Raw genomic sequence first — 13084 nt, forward strand, 5'->3', positions numbered from 1 at the left:
GGTGGGTGGGTGGCCCTGAAGTGGAACCCAGAGCCAGGCACGCCAGTGCAGGTGTGTGCAGCAGAGCCGGACTGCAACCACCCATGGTCCTTGCTGGGGTGGACACAACAAACCCAAGCAAGAGGTGGCAGAAAAGGTTTTTGGAAATAACATCAAAGTACTAGTCCAGGGTCCTCAAACCACTAGCGTCCAAACACAGACCTCAAAGCGCCACCATCGCCTCCAGGTCACAAGGCCCAGGGTGTGAGAATGTTTCTAACAAGCTTCCAGGTGATGCTGCTGCTTGGGAACCACATGGAGCCAACATCCCCAACAAGGTGACAGAAACGGGGTCAGGAGACAACAGGCCTGCAAACAGGGCCAGGGCCCAGCCCTGGGTGGGAGATGAGGAGACCCATAGGCTCCCAGGGCCAGAAAAGGAGACCCAGGCAAGAGCTTTGCTGAGCCACAGCCCAAAGGGCAGAAAACCTCCAGGATGCGGGACACAAGCCCCAGCGCTGTGTCCCTACCAGGACCCAGAGCAGCAGGCCCACCGCTACCACGAGCTGAAGTCCGTGAAACCTCGGCTGGGCTTTTTCTTGGCCACAGGGACAGCTGCACTGGTTGATGGTTCCTCGTCTGCTACACGTTTCCTGGGAAGAGAAGAGTGGGACTCCAGCTGCTGTGGGGGCCAGCCCCCGAGGTGCAAGCCACGTGTCTGCACACTGCCCCCCCACCCCACCCTAAGTGTGAGCCCCTCAGCTTGCTGGGATCCTCCCAGCACCTGCTCACCCCGGTGCCCATTACATCCTCGCCCCCAGCAAGCTCTGGCCTGCAGCGGCCAACTCGTGGGGCGCACCGTGGGAACAGACACTGGCTCCCCCTGCACTCACGTGGCTGCCGGGCTGATGTATTTGCCCACCCCCTGGCGGTACATCGGGGGGCCCTGGCTCCCTGACTTGGGCTGGCTTTTCTTCACTGTGCTCTCTGGGGCTGCCTCCTCCAGCTGGGTCTTCTTCCGTTCCTCAGCAATCTGTGGTGGAGCAGGGTGACAGCTGGCCCACAGCCCCTCGGGCTGGACAGGACTCCCCCAAGTCCCTCCCCATGTGGCAGCTGCTCCCTCCTCACCTGGATGTCGGCCTCCTCAAAGGGGTCCACGAACACCGTGGTGGAGTCGATGCGGATCTCCTCCTGCAGTGGGGCGGGGGGCCAGTGAGCCGGGCTGGCGGGAGGCAACGGGGCCCCCCACCTGCCCAGCCGAGCCTGCGGAGCAGCCCCTCTGTTCTCCCAGGACATGTACCTTGGGACGGTCGGTTTTAGGGTCGCTCTCCACATTCTCCATGGCCGTCAGTGTGTCAAAGCCCCCGACAACCCTGTAGCAGAGGGAGGCAGCCTCTTAATATGCCCAGCTCGGGGCACCCCCAAGGACCAAGTCCTGGCGTGACAGGAAGAGGGGCTGGGAAGGGGCCTGGGCTGAGGGCCCACGGAGGCCCCACACAGACAAGGGCACAGATGGACTGGATCCAGAAAGGCCCACGGGGCAGGGGCAGGGGCGCAGGCTGGGAGAGCAGCAGCCTGAGAAGCAGGTCTGGCGGGCCGCCATCGCTCCCACACTGTTTGTAGCTGCTTTCACACCACAGCCAGGGCTGAGGAGTGCGACAAAGACCCTGAGGCCACAGAGTTGGAAATACCCCCAGGCCTTCACAGGGAAAGTCTGCTGACCCCTGGACGGGAGAATGGGGGCAAAGGAGGTGGCCCAGACAGGTGATCTGGGATCATCCAAAGGTGAACTGAGGGGCTGACTCTGAGCAGGACACCGACCAGGCAGGGCTGGAGCTGGCCTCTCCTTACCCAAGGTCCCCTGCCCAACAGAGAAGCCCCAAGTCCCCCCTTATGCATGGCCATGACCTTGGTAGGGATAGGAGGACAAAGGAGTATAGGGCAAGGCCTAGGGAAGAGGCAGCGAGACCCGGCTGGGGCAGGAGGCTGCCCTCGCCGACACCCTGCGCCTTGTGCAGTGGCTTCTCTTACCGCCCAAAGATGGTGTGCTTCTTGTCCAGGTACGCACAGGAGCGGAAGGTGATGAAACTGGGGAGGAGGACAGAAGGGTCAGGAAGGGCATGGAGCTTACCCTACCCCGGCCTGCCTTGTCCCCCAAGGCCGCTGGCACAAACTAGTCACTTCTAAGCTAGGGGACCTTTGGTATAAAAGGGCTCCGCCCTATGGGGGCTCCCCAGGGGAGAGGCCCAGACTCCCAAACGGTCCCAGCTCCTCCTTGCTTTTGCCCTGTGCCCATGAGGCCGGGGGCTGGCCAGTCACAGGACAAAGGTGAGAGCTCAGAGGAGTGATCTCCCCGCACCAGTCAACAGCAGGGCGGCCCTTTAGCTGGAAAAGGAAGGGTTTCTCTGTAAGTGATGCCAGCACAAATGGAAGAAAATGAAATTGCTTTGTGTGCATTCACATACAAAAATAGCATAAATATGTAATACAAGAATAAAATCTTCCTGCCTCCAAAAAAAAATTTAAGGCCTTCCAAAGTTTCCAGAAATCCCCCTTAACAACTGAAAACTAGAGACAGATACACAGGAACACATATTTTAAAACATTATTTGGAATATAGATGACACCTAAAAAGACCTTAACCAGAAAAATACAAACCACCTAATAAGTACAGGCTTCAAAAATACAAGTAGGAGTTAGGGGTTCTTAGAAACTGTCAGTAATGAAACGCATAAACCCCAAAGATCCGAGGGAAGGCTGACGAGGGCCAACTGAGAGAAACAAGCCTAGACGGAGCCCTCCCCGCAAATCCCCCCAAAAAGCTGGGCAGGTGCACACTATCGAATGTCCCAGAAAGCCACTCCCAAATCAACCTCCCCTGCCCCGTCTCAGTCCACACCTGCGGCTCCTCGGAACCGAGGGAGGGTGAGAGCAGGGCAGGCACAACTAGCAGTAAACAGAACCGAGGCCAGAACGAGACCCCAGTTCACACAGAAATGGAAAACGAGACTGCGGAGCAGGGAGGAGAGGTGCCAGGAGCCTCTCCTCTCCTCCACCTGCACCAGGGCAGGTCCAACTGCCCATTCTTGCCCCTGGTGGGCCCCCACCCCTGCCCGGGACACCCAGGCCTGTACTTCTAGCCCACCTGCGTCCTCTTAGCACCAACATGTAAACCCACTAAGAACAGGTGGGTGTCCCAGGCATCCAATACAGCCGTCAAAGCAGAATTCTCGTCCCCTAACCAGGTACCCGAGTTGCCATAATGTACCCCGGCAATGGCTGCTCAGGCCAGACCCGGATTCCAGCCCCTCCCACGCTCAGCCTGCCCCTCCCTGCCTGAGCACCCGTGCCCACGCCCACATCCACTTCACGGGGCACCTTCTCCAGGAGGCCTTTCTGCATCTCCTGGGGACTCCGGCCACCTGGTCCTTCGCAGGCAGATGCCCCAGGGTGCAGTGCTGCCTGCTGACCTGCTCTGCATGGAAGTGCACACGCCTGCGCTCGGCAGGTCTGGGCTGTGTCACCTGTGAGTCGCCCGCCTGCCCAGGGGTGCTGCGCGCCTTGACTGGATTCGAGTCAAGCACAACCTTCAGGGCAAGGCTGAGGGGGACCCTGCAGGGAGCCTTGCACCTCCTCCCCAGACCCATCCCACAGCCGCCCAGCCACTCACAACTGAGACTTGTTGGTGTTGGGCCCTGAGTTGGCCATGCTGAGGATGCCTCGGCCCGTGTGCGAGAGGTTGGGCCGGAACTCGTCTCGGAAGGGTTTTCCCCAGAACGACTCCCCACCTGGAACAGAAAGGAGCACGGCTGGCAGCAAGCATGCCCGGGTCCTAGCTGGGTGCAGCTGGCTCCAGAAACCCATGCCAGGTCTCAAGGGGCACTGGGCCCTTGGAGGGCAGCCCTGGCCCTGAAGACGGAGTGAAGGCTGAAGGTCACACGTTACTGCTAACCCACGTGGGTGAGTGGGCGGGCCTGTGCCCAAGCGGCACACAAGCTGAGGGGGGCTTTGGGAGGCAGTGGGAGGGCAGACAGACATCTGGCGCGGGGCGCAACCTCCCTCTGCTGCGGACTCCCTGAAGCATCCCTTGGCCCTCTGACCAAGGTGGGTGCCCCGGAGCCCTGTGGAGGCAACACACTCCCATTTCCATCTACCATTTGGGCTTCACGACCATTTCAAAATGAGAGAACAGGGACGTGCCCAAGGTCTCACGGCACCCTGCTGCCTGGCCCACCCGTGTCCACATCTGGAACTCTCAGCCCTGCCCCCACCCACCTACCCCTCAGGGCGCCCCTTTGGGGCAGCCGCAGCTGCCCAGGGAGCCCCAGCGCCAGTACCTACCTGTGCCTGTGCCAGTGGGGTCACCCCCCTGGATCTGCAGGAAGAACGAAAGCCAGTGAGAAGCCATGCCCTGTGACCCCGATGCCCTGCCGGCCCTTCAGCAACTGCCCATTGTCCACTAGCGGAAGCAATTTCCCTCCCGCCAGATGGGTCCCAAGGGGTCTGAGCTCTTGGCAAGGACAGACACCTTCCCAGTTCCATCTGCACAAGCCCCGAGTGGCCAGGTAGGGTATTCAAAGGGCAGGCTCCCAGCCCGGGGAGCAGAGGCTCCTGAGTGCAACAGCAGTCCCCTCCAGGGTCCGTGTGGCCCCGCAAGGCTGGCGCTGGCCCACATAGCTCACCACGAAGTTCCTAATGGACCTGTGGAAGATGGTGCCGTCATAATACTGCTTCTTGCAGAGCCTGATGAAGTTTTCGCAGGTTTTTGGTGTCTGCAAAATAGCCCAGACACCCCTGTGAGGCACGAAGGAGCCGAGGAAGGGTCATGAATGCCACCCAAGCCCCGATCACACAGCGGGAGAGAGTCAGCTGCCCACGGGTGCCACAGTAAGCACCCATGACGCTGAACAACAAGAAACTTGTAGCTGCCAAGAGCAAGGGCCGCAGGGCAGTGGGTGTGACTCCGGTGTGTGCTTGCTGCAGGACTTGGGTGGAGGAGACACAGCACGTGGCTGGCAGGGTTGCATCTGAGGGCTGGGGGAGGGGGGCCTCCACGCCCTCCGGAGGACGCGGTCATTTTCCACTACAAGCCCATCCTAAGTGCTGCTCCAGGTTTCAGGCCCTGGAAACGACTGTGGGCGGGGGAGGGGACGGCCGCCACACCCACCATGTCGCAGTGCAGCTCCAGGTTGAGGTCGCCCTTGCTGGTGTGCAGCCGCACGTAGCCCTTCTTCTTCACAAACTGGTAGCGCAGCACGTCCTCGTCAATGGCCGCTGCGAGCAGAGACCGAGCTCTGTGCTTTCCTCCAACCCGAAGACAGCCACACCCCACTCCACCAAGGGCTGAACTCGAGCCCCAGCCCGGTGGGGAGCCCAGGGACCCGCCCTGGCTGAGCACAGGAGAGGGCACAGAGGGCTCGGAAGCTCCGGCAGGGGTGCTGGGAAGGCCCGGCGGGGGTTGGAGGGGGTGCAGAGAGGTGGGCAGTGGGGAAGGGAGAGTCGGGGACCTGACAGGCCTAAAACCCAGGAGGAAGAGAGCTTGAGGATGATAACAGCAGCCTTGGTGCAGGGCTGAGGTGCCATGGGCAGCCTGGGAAGAGGCCAGGGGGTGGGGGGTGCCCAGCAGGCAGGACGTGGCATGGGGGGGTGCCTCCTGACCCAGGCCCAGACCTTGCTACAGCCTCCCCCATCACAGACACAAACACAGCTCCAAAAGGGCCCGTCCCCTGCCACCCCCACTCTTTCTGAGCTGCCTAAGGGCCCACAAAGCCCAGACCCGACGCAGCAGTGTGAGGATGGGGGACAGGGCACATGCCTGAGCGGCCGTTAAGCAGCAGCCCTGGCGATGGAGGAAGGGAGGCAGCTACCTGCTTCGTGTGTGGTCTCGGGCACCATGGCGGTGGAGGTGAAGGAGGCGCTAACCTTCCCAGTGGAGTAGTGGGCCTGCCAAGAGAACCACGTGGGCACGTCAGCGGCGCCTTGGGAGGCGGTGGGTCGGGGATGTGGGACCCAGCTGGCCCCTGCTCAGGCCCCTACTCGACCCCTCCCATCCAGGATGGCGTCCTGACCACCACCCAAGATCTCACCAGGAACTTCCTTGGGGACAGGATGGCCCAGCCCAAACTGGCTTCCCCTAAGGCCCCAAGGAATGAGGGGCTCTAGTTTCCTTTTGAAAATTTTCAGTTTCTACAATTCAACACATTACACTTTTAATCATGAACATGAGCCATAGAAATACTTCCTCATCCTTGGCAGAGGGAAAAGATAAAAGGAGGGATTCCTCCCCAGCAGAAGGAAGTACGCCAAAATGCTAAGAGCTCTGGTGTTAAGTAAGAGTGGCGGAGCGAAGAACAACACACTTTTTTCCTTTTGCAAATTTTCCTGAACACTTTTCTAAGGAGGGGAACTCAGAGCCCCGCCACCCGTCCCCACAGCCCCAGCTTGCAGGCTGAAGCGGGGGAGGGCAGCTCCAGGCCCCACAGACCAAGGCACTGATGCTGGCGCCATCGCTGCTGACTGAGGGCCTCGAGACCAGCCACTGGGCGCGGTGAGAAGTGAGCCTGACTGCCCAGGAGGGGCGGCCACCAAACACCCCTGTTCCCTCCCCTCAGCACCACTGAAATGCCCCACCATCTGTCCCTGGTTTTGCTCTGGGCACCACATGACCGTGACCAGCTGTGTAGGGCAGTGACCCCACACCCCCCGGACACCCCCTCCCACAGACCTGCAAGCCTGAGCCACTGTGTCATGCGGTACCACCAAAGCCACCTGGCAGCTAGCCACCTAGGACGTCTGTCCCAGGCTCCCCGGCCTCCTCAGTGCAGCTGTCCTCTGGGCCCCCAAGGGTACCTCGGCTCTTGTATCCAGCTGCCTCCCCTCCAAATGTACCCCACTCCGAGGGGCTTTGAAGAGGAGGTGCTTCAGCTGGCAGCTCTGTGGCCCTCCTCCTACTCACGGCATTCAGCTTGTCCACCTTCTTCTTCTCTGGGGCTTTCATGGTGGCCGCCAGGACCTCGTCCCCTTTGAACTCTTTGTAGAGCTCCTGCAGTGTCTCCCGGGTCTCGGTGTTTGTGTTTTTCAGATAGTAAGATGGGTCCTGCTTGGCCTTTTCTTCATCTGCAGAACAGCAAGGTAGCCTGAGCAGCTGAGCTCCCGGGGATGTCCCCAGATGCACATGACAAGGACAAGAGGCCAGAGGGAACAGTACCGGCAGAAACCCAGACCAGAACACAGGCCGAGCCTCCACCACGGTGACATTCGTAGTCGCTACAAACCCAGGAAGGCGTGTGCAGGGAGAGGATGAGGGGACAGCCCAGAAGGGCAGCAGCTTGCCCGCCGAGGCTTCTGCTGGAGCTGGCTTTGGTCTCTGTCCCCAGCCCGGCCTTGACCCCAATGGTGTTCACAAACAGCCCCCAGTGGTGGCGCCCAGCCAGCCGAGCAGTCCCCACAACTCGCCAGCCCCTACAGGACCCCCCAGCCTGCCTGACCACCAGTCCCCGAAGCAACAACAGGTACGGTCTCCAGGGAGCAAAGACAGGGCCCCATCCAGGACCTGAGGGCCCGGCCGAGGAAGCAGCCCCGAGGATCCCCGGAGCAGTGTGGAGTGGGGAGGACAGGTGTCCAGGCCCGTCCCGCATGAGGCTGTGGGCACTAAAGCATAAGGGCCCAGCTGGCACCCACCACACCCGGCTCACTAAGGGCAGCGTGGGCCAGCGTCGTCCTGCCAGTCTCCGCACAGAAGCTGAACGTCAGCTCGGGAAATGCCAGGCCTGCCTCGGCTTGATCACGACTCTGGCCCCAGGAGGCGGGGGCTCTGCCCAGGGAGCTCCCTCCCATTTCCCCTCAACCCCCAGCACCCCGACCACCCCTGGCTGCTCGTACCTGGATCTGTTATTTTCATGTTGTTCTTAACGTGAAAGAAGTTGGAGACGTTGAATTTGTCCAAATTGGTGGGGTCCTATGGCAAAAGGAACACGTGCAGCAGAGCGCCCAGCACTGCGTCAGGCCCAGGGCTGTGGCCACGTGGCCGCCCTGCTGCGGAGGAGGGCTGGGTGGCACGAGGGTCCTGGGCCAGGAGGAGAGACACCAGTGGCTACAAGGAGACCTGGTAGGTCGAGCATGGATCAGGGGCACCAGGACTGGGAGAGGGCTCCGCCCCAGGCAGGGCCACAGCGGGGGTGGGTGGAGACTGGCTCAGACGGCTGCTGACCCAACCACAGCCACTTCTTGGCACACAGCTGACAAGTGTCCCTTGTTGTTAGGCAGCCATAGGATGGATGGAGTCCTCGAGGGGACGTGGGCAGGCACAGCATGCCCACCTCCAGGCCTCCCACAGGCTGCCCCATACCCCTCCCTTCAGCCTGGTGGCCAGACACAGGCCCCACAGGTTCTCAGGCCCTGGGGACAGCCAGCCCGCCCCCTTGGAGGGAATGTGTACTAACCTCCAATTAAAATGGGACAAGCCACAGGACTGTCCCTGTGTAAGTCACTCCTGGATTTCCTACGTACATGTTTCTATTAACTCACCCAGGGTACTCCGACACCTTCAGGGGTGTCCTGTGCCCAATGCTGGGGTACAGAGCACATACCTGCTCCCACTCTAAAGAGGGCGGGAGGAGAGCCAGGCCTGCAAAGAGGCCACTCAGATGCCGAGATGGCTCTGAGGACAGAGAGGAGGGGCCCTGGCACAGCAGGGACAGGCCGGGAAGGAGGAGACTCGAGGGCCACGCTGGGGAAGTGCAAAGGCCCATGCGACCAAGCGGAAGGAGGCAGGAGGCGGGAACACTGTCAGTAGCAGCTGGGGCACCACGACCAGACAGGTGGCGGAGAGGAAGCCCCTAAGGCTGGGTGGAGAGGTGGGGTTGGCCGCGGGGAGCTGAGCCAAGGTTCTCAGGTGGTCCCTCCTGGGGACAACAGGGGGAAAGGACACCCACCTGGAGGGTGATGATGTCCTGCCGGGAGAAGGGCTCATCAGTCAGCAGATCTCGGAAGTTCTTGGCCTTGATGTTTAGCTGCTCCACGGCCTGCAGTCGGGAGCAAGGCAGCTGTGACGGTGCTTGTCCCCAGCCCGGTGCTGGGAGCCTACAGCCCGCCCAGACAACGGCACTGCTCCAGCAGGGAGACGAAAGACAGGATGACCGTGTGCCCACCGAGAGCTCACAGTCACGGCCCTGCCACCCCGGGGGAGGATTGTGGAGCCCCGGAAACCCAAATTCAGCCCCCTGAACAAGGTTCCTCACAGGGCGCTCTGTGACATGTCTCAACATCAGCAGACAGGCTCAACAAAGCATCCATCCGTACCAAGTTCCCCCACATCCATGCACACTCGGGCATGGTGTCACCCCCAGAGACCCTAGGGCAGCACTGGCCACCTGGATGCTGCCGATGGCCAGGGACAGGTGTGAAAACAGTTCAGAGAGGGCTGCCCCACAACAAGGGGCCTACACTCCTGCTGTCCGAACCCTCTGCTGACACGTCCAGAAAATGACCCGTGTAGAAACCAGGGCCTCCCCTCCCCACACCTGCCCGCCAGTCCACATCTACTCCTCTTGGGGATTCCAAGAACTGGGGGGCTCAGGACTCCTCTCAAGGCGCTGGAGCCTACCCTCAGAGCACAGGGTCCCTCCCAGGGCCTAAGAGTCTCTCTGAAAGCCGACTGTGGGGAGGACCCCTGGGTACAAAAGAACTACCCAGTTTTCGGGTCAGAGGCTGGAGGAAGGCCCTGCCTTTTCTCGGCTGTGCTGGCGGCCCCACAGGGGCACGCTGTGCCCAGGGCAATCCCAGAGCCCAGACGAGGGTTCCCAGGAGCACACACCTGGGGAGCCTGTACGTGCCTCAGGTCCCGAGAACCTACCTCATAGGCATATACGTTGCCGGTGGTCCTGACGGCCACGATGTGGCTGTTGTTGGTGAACACGGTGAACAGCACCGGGCAATGGTACTTGCCTGGGGAGAGGCGTGCACAGGCAGACCAGTCAGAGAAAGGCGGCACGCAGAACCAGCATCAGCACACCCAGACCGGGCCTGGAGGCACAGCCAGCTACTCCAGCCCCTCCTCCAAAGCCACCGGGAAACTCCTGTTCATCCCACAAGACCCAGCCCCCGCATGGCCTTCCCCAGAGGTGCCTGCTCCACCAGCCCCCAGCCTTCTCCTCCACCCCAAGCCCTGCCACATCCCTCACCCTGGCGCCGGGATATTGCAGCAAACTCCTGCCGTCCCTGCCCCTCCCCACCAGCCCCTACAGGTAGCCAGGAGCCTGTTCAAATAAGCCCCAACAAATAAAATGCAAAGGGGGGAACACTTACAGACTGTTAGACTTAGATGTATCAATCACACACATTTGTGTGGGCCTTTAAATAATCTTGGTTTGCAAACTATATAAAAATAATTATGAAAGCATTCTAGAAATTTGACCATTGGCTGGACAGTCAGTGATATTAAGGAATTCTTGTTAATCTTTTAGGTGTAAAAGTAGTATTGTGATGATTATTTTTAAGTCCTTATCTTTTTTTAAATTTACTTATTTAACTTATTTATTTTTAGAAAGGGGGAAAGGAAGGAGAAAAAGAAGGAGAGAAGCATCGATGTGAGAGAGAAACATCAATCGGTTATCTTTCCTACATGCCCCAACCAGGACAAAACCTGCAACAAAAGGCACGTGTCCTGACCGGGAATCAAACCTTTCGCTTTGCAGGACAATGCCCAACCCACTGAGAAACACTGGTCGGGGCTGTCTTTATCTTTTAGAGATACACACTGAAGCATGTACAATGAACTGATACAGTGTCAGAATCTGCTTTAAAAATCACCTAAGCAGGTGCACAGTGGGAACGCAGATAAAACCAGACAGGTGAGTGGACGGGAACTGCAGCTGGCTGGTGGAGACACACACACGCAACACCTACTCTCACGTGTCTGAAATCTTCTTTTTCTTTTTTAAAGATGTTATTTATTTATATTTAGACAGAGAAGGAGAAAGAGAGGGAGAGAAACATCAATGTGTGGTTGCCTCTCCCACGCCCCCTACTGGGAACCCGGCCCTCAACCCAGGCATGTGCCCTGACTCAAACCAGTGACCCTTTGGTTCACAAGCTGGCACTCCATCCAGTGAGCCACACCAACCAGGATTGAGATTGTCAATTAAAAACAAAACGAAGCAAAATACAAAAACAAAAAAAGGTGACTGCTAGGCCAAAGGTGTTCATGGGCAAAAATTAAGACAGATCCCATTTCCTCTCTGGCTCCCATCTGGGCCCTCCAGCAGCCGCCCAAGCCCCACAGGACTGCTCTGCACCCGGTTCCCCTGCTCCCGACCCCTCTGGCTACAGCCTCTGCTTCCAGCCCTCAACACACTGGTCCAGCAGCACTGGACTCCTGGTTGCGCCCAGACTCACCTCAGGGCCTTTGCACTGGCTGTACCCTCCGCCTGGAATGCTCTCCCCCCACATCCCCACGTGGTTCCCTACCTCCTTCCCATCAGATTTCCACTCAAACTCTGTCCATGAGTTTTCCTACGACCTTCTCTCTCCTCACCCTGCTTTACTTTGGTCCCTGGCTAGAACAGCATCCGCTACACCACAGTGATGTACTGTCAGCTTCCTCCCTTACTGTAATGTAAGCTCCTTTCATTCCAGGACAGACCTGGCCTGTTCTCTCTGCACATGGCAGGCACGCAGCACATAGTTGCTGAATGAGACACACTGTGGGCCTCCCCGAATCAGCTGACCTCCGAGCAGGGAAGCCCACAGCACTCGGCTGCCAGGGCTGGCGGAGCTCCCTGACCCCCAGGGACTGTCCCTGAAGCTCTGTGCTTCTGTCTCAATGAGGACCGTTGGGCCCCAGCCTCAGGTGCGTCAGTGTCTCCTAGAACACACACACCCAGTGAGCACGGACACCAGCCTTGACCAGGGTCTGCACAGGCCAAGAGAACCATGCCAGGCCCACAGAGCACCGAGAGCAAGGTCAGTGCCCCTGGGGGTTGCCTCAGCTAGGGCATCTGGCCAGTGACAGGGTGGGCAGGGACGTGAAGCAGGAGGACCCCAGCTGGGCTCCGGCTCTACCACCAGTGGTGCGGAGAAGCCCAGCACAAGAGCCACCCCACAGTTCCGTCACACCCCCACACCACCGCCCAGCCACCCGCCCTGGGCCTCTCGGCCTCCGCAGCTTCTGCCTCCAGCCAGGAGCAGACCAGAGCCACACGGCCCACCTGTGCCCACAAAGGCCACCAGAGGCCCACATGGCCCGGCCGCCTTAGTGGAAAGAAATAACCAAAACCCAAGGCTGCACCACCTCAGCTTTAAAAACTACCCGGACCCTTAAGAAAGAATTATGCTACATCTCTGAGAGATTAAGAGCAACAGCCAGCTGACCAGAGAGGAACAACTGGGTCTGCGGAGACCTGGTGAGAGGCGGCAGCTGCAGTCTGTGGGCCAGCCCCTAAGCTGGCTGTAAAAGAGGTCCCGTACCTTCGCTGTTCTTGGCGAAGTTCAGCTTGATCAGGGACCGTCCGTCCAGTTTCTGAAAAGTAGAATTGTAATTAACAATGAAGAGCAGCAGCTGACACGAAGGCTGACAATGCAGAGGCCGGGTGACGCCGCAGACTGGGGAAGTCTCGGATGGCCCCAGCCTTCCCCAAGGGAACAGGCACAGGTGCTGACCTGGGCGCCCAGGACACAGCACTTCACCCAGACGGGGGGCTGCACAGCGGAACCCCAGCCTCCGGGCCAGCAGACCGACCCCGAGCGCAGGGGCTGACATCGAGGCCGGAGGCCGAGGGGGAGGTTTGCTTACACTCTGTGACGTTCAGTTAGTCTCATGGCAAGCACTGATTATTTCTTAAATTAAAAAGCGAATGTATTTCTTGAGCTGGGTGGTGTTCACCTTCTTCTTCTGTTGTATAAACTAGTTAAGAAAGACAAAACACTAAAAAGTCGGGGGGAAGAAATAAATATGCCCAAATGCTAAGAGAAACTGTGATGGGATCCTCTACTTTCTAGCGTTTCTCTGTGTGTGCGGTCTGCCTCTCCTGCAGGAGACTTCTCGGTGCAACCGAGTCCTGGCAGCCAGAGGGAAGCGGCAGCCCCGCTGAGAAGGCCTCCGCCGGAG

At 59.4% G+C, this 13084-nt stretch overlaps 1 protein-coding gene across 7 annotated transcripts in view; it reads right to left on the reverse strand.

Moving 5' to 3' along the window:
• PPIL2 (peptidylprolyl isomerase like 2) overlaps positions 1–13084 on the reverse strand; it is a 41662-nt gene that overhangs the window by 3016 nt on the left and 25562 nt on the right. For 6 of the 7 annotated variants that reach the window (XM_036014545.1, XM_036014546.1, XM_036014544.1 and 3 more), the window contains 15 exons: positions 12445–12496; positions 9833–9924; positions 8913–9002; positions 7861–7936; positions 6935–7095; positions 5847–5922; positions 5147–5253; positions 4662–4751; positions 4321–4354; positions 3650–3767; positions 2011–2067; positions 1280–1352; positions 1108–1170; positions 873–1012; positions 510–632 (listed from right to left, as the gene is read on the reverse strand). In XM_036014545.1, coding sequence (XP_035870438.1) covers positions 536–632; positions 873–1012; positions 1108–1170; positions 1280–1352; positions 2011–2067; positions 3650–3767; positions 4321–4354; positions 4662–4751; positions 5147–5253; positions 5847–5922; positions 6935–7095; positions 7861–7936; positions 8913–9002; positions 9833–9924; positions 12445–12496 — 1326 coding nt within the window. In that variant the 3' untranslated portion in view covers positions 510–535. Of the gene's footprint in view, positions 1–22; positions 633–872; positions 1013–1107; positions 1171–1279; positions 1353–2010; positions 2068–3649; positions 3768–4320; positions 4355–4661; positions 4752–5146; positions 5254–5846; positions 5923–6934; positions 7096–7860; positions 7937–8912; positions 9003–9832; positions 9925–12444; positions 12497–13084 lie in introns of those variants that run through there. The other variant, XM_028528407.2, reaches the window with a different exon arrangement.

The sequence above is a fragment of the Phyllostomus discolor genome, chromosome 13 (assembly GCF_004126475.2).
Source record: "Phyllostomus discolor isolate MPI-MPIP mPhyDis1 chromosome 13, mPhyDis1.pri.v3, whole genome shotgun sequence".
Classification (NCBI taxonomy): Eukaryota; Metazoa; Chordata; class Mammalia; order Chiroptera; family Phyllostomidae; genus Phyllostomus; species Phyllostomus discolor.